Raw genomic sequence first — 2,542 nt, forward strand, 5'->3', positions numbered from 1 at the left:
CAAAATTGATATTATTAATAATATCAATTAATATATTATTAATGATACGCGTGAAAATTAAAATTGAGTAAGCAAGTCTTCCAAGAGTGTCGTCTATTTGTTCAACCTGTGACATAATTATTCGTATCACACTCGTCCGTTCGGTAAATAAAGAAAAGAAAAGAACAGCTAGTCACCTCTTGATGTAGTGTGTCAGAAATCAGCGATGGCATTCTCGGATCAGCGACGAACTGGCATTCCCGGAAATCACCGTACTCCGATGGCACAGATTTAGATTTGGGCAGGTGTGAGCCTAGTGAATCGTTGGCCTTCTGCTCTCGTACGACGATTTCCAATTTCTCCGTGAGCGATTTCGCGAATTCCTCCGTCGACATCTGTTTTGGGGGTACCGTACGCTGGGTTCGTGGGACCACATAGTGCGACATGGATTCGCGATTTATAATCGACTTTTTAATTGCCCTAGAGACAAATTGCAACAATACAAAAAACAAAAACAACTAAATAAAAGACAAATAAAAATATGATGTTATATGGAAACGAAAAAAATGAAATAAAAAATTTGCATCTCCTGCATATGAACAAACTATCGAAAAAAATTGCGAAATCGCTCACGGAGAAATTGGAAATCGTCGTACGAGAGCAGAAGGCCAACGATTCACTAGGCTCACACCTGCCCGAATCTAAATCTGTGCCATCGGAGTACGGTGATTTCCGGGAATGCCCTTTGCCGATGTACTTGCTGTCTTCGTGCACGGTGGGCAGCAGACTTGGTCCGCAGGAGATGGACATCTTGCGACTACCCGAACTCGAGCTCGGGCAACCGCTGGAATCGGCATTCTGGCGGGTCTGAACGTACTGCACGTACACGTCGGATTGAAGGAACTTCGGATACATCGTCTTGTTGATCAGCTGCTCGACCTCCAGCTGCGCGATGTCAAACACCTTGTGATCGGTGCGGCCCTCCTTGACCCGCCGATCCACCTCCTTCATTATATCCTCCGGTACGCTTAGCGGCGACTTGAGGAAAAACTGTCGATAGATGATCTTCACCAATTTCGAGATCTTCTCCATGTCCTTTTGTTTTTTGAGGCCCTCGCAGGCGAACCAGAAATTGAGCGGATCCAGATGCCCTTCCTGACTTAGGTACCTTTCGAACAACTCCAAGCCAGTCGGATCCCCTAATAAGGATTGAAAATTTCTCGCCCACCGCGGGGAGCGAATTCCCGGATCAGCGACAAACGGTTGAGCAGGTACCCCCATGCGCGTCGTTTCTCTGTTTGGCAACAGACGAACGTCCTTGTTTGCGGAAGGCTGCACATTGCTGACCACGCTCACTCGACTATCCGTCGTCGACTTTTTCGTAGCTGACCGTCTCGTATCCGACCTTCGGAATTTTTGGTCGTGACCTGCGCAAAACATTTTACATTTTACTAACTATCATTCGTAGATACGATGCACGCACATAGCGCCATTCGTTATACCTTGAACGTGACTCATGGAAGCAGCTCCAACAAGATCGCTGCCCTCTTCAAAGTTATAGATATTACCGCTATCCATTGTGGAGTCCTTCTCTCGGGTGAGAGTCTGGGTGATGTTGAAGGTGACCTGATATTGCGAGATATGTGCTCGTCGAGGATCGCCTGAGCGCTGTCCTCCTCCATAGATTCTCTCCGTGGTAGTGGTTCCGCAACCCTCCGGTTCAAATCCCGGTGCGGAAGCATGTCGGAGGCCTGCAGTGTCGCGAAAGAAGAGCGTCTTGGTATCAGAGCGGGACTCTAGACTCCTTGTGTGTGACCTATGTCGACTTCGACTAGCAGCGAAATGACTCGCTGGGAGCCTTTCTCGCATTGTTCGCTGAGGAAAGCTTTCAAACACGGCGACGGACGTAAACCTGCGAATTCCTTTCTTTGTTTGTTTGCAGAGAGAGAGAGAGAGATATCACGAGACACGGTAGTGTCTCGCGCCAAGTATAAGCGACTAACAAATAAGCGTATATATACCTCTTCCGAGCGAGCCGAAGGTGGACTGGTCGAATACGATATGATATCGTGATTCGAGGGCCTCGATGAAAGGGAAAGAAAATGTTTGTCAGCAACGGCGACCCGGCATTAAGTTAAGAGGCTTTTCCAGCCGTATCAATTTTACTGCAGACATCTCCTCATTGTCGGAGGATCTCCCCGGGTTCATTCTCAAATGGGCGGACGGACGCCTTCGATCTGGTCCGCGAAATTTCCTCCTCGTGGCGGCGAAACAGAGCTCGACAACACAATCGCCGTTGACGTCTTGACGACGCGCATCGCCGAATCGCATTTCTTTTCTCGTACTCTCCTCACATAAAACTGAGGTGCAGGATTACGGGACAAAATTTTAAACCAATTGTACAACAGCGTAATTCATTTGATTAAGTGAAAATCGCATTATTATTCTCATCAATATTTTTGATATACAATAATAATTATTAATTAATTAGGTACAGGAACACTTTAACGTTCGTGATATTAATCGATAATGATCAATTACGTACAATTAAAAATTGTCGATC

General features: G+C 46.5%; 1 protein-coding gene across 2 annotated transcripts; it reads right to left on the minus strand.

Annotated features, from left to right (window-relative positions):
* Positions 1-440: 440 nt before the first annotated feature.
* On the minus strand, positions 441-2,536 carry LOC105563303 (axin-1-like). 2 transcript variants are annotated; one of them, XM_012014799.1, is made up of 3 exons: positions 2,001-2,536; positions 1,482-1,891; positions 441-1,406 (listed from the first exon to the last, which is right to left on the minus strand). In XM_012014799.1, exons 2-3 carry the CDS (start codon positions 1,846-1,848, stop codon positions 460-462), a joined length of 1,314 nt encoding a protein of 437 aa, XP_011870189.1. In that variant the 5' UTR covers positions 1,849-1,891; positions 2,001-2,536; the 3' UTR covers positions 441-459. The 2 variants fall into 2 exon arrangements, with proteins under 2 accessions (XP_011870189.1, XP_011870180.1); XM_012014790.1 differs by having other exon boundaries at positions 1,482-2,536.
* Between the last annotated feature and the right edge of the window lie 6 nt (positions 2,537-2,542).

Source organism: Vollenhovia emeryi, unplaced genomic scaffold (genome assembly GCF_000949405.1).
Source record: "Vollenhovia emeryi isolate VEMERY1.0 unplaced genomic scaffold, V.emery_V1.0 DF944450.1, whole genome shotgun sequence".
NCBI classification, from domain to species: domain Eukaryota; kingdom Metazoa; phylum Arthropoda; class Insecta; order Hymenoptera; family Formicidae; genus Vollenhovia; species Vollenhovia emeryi.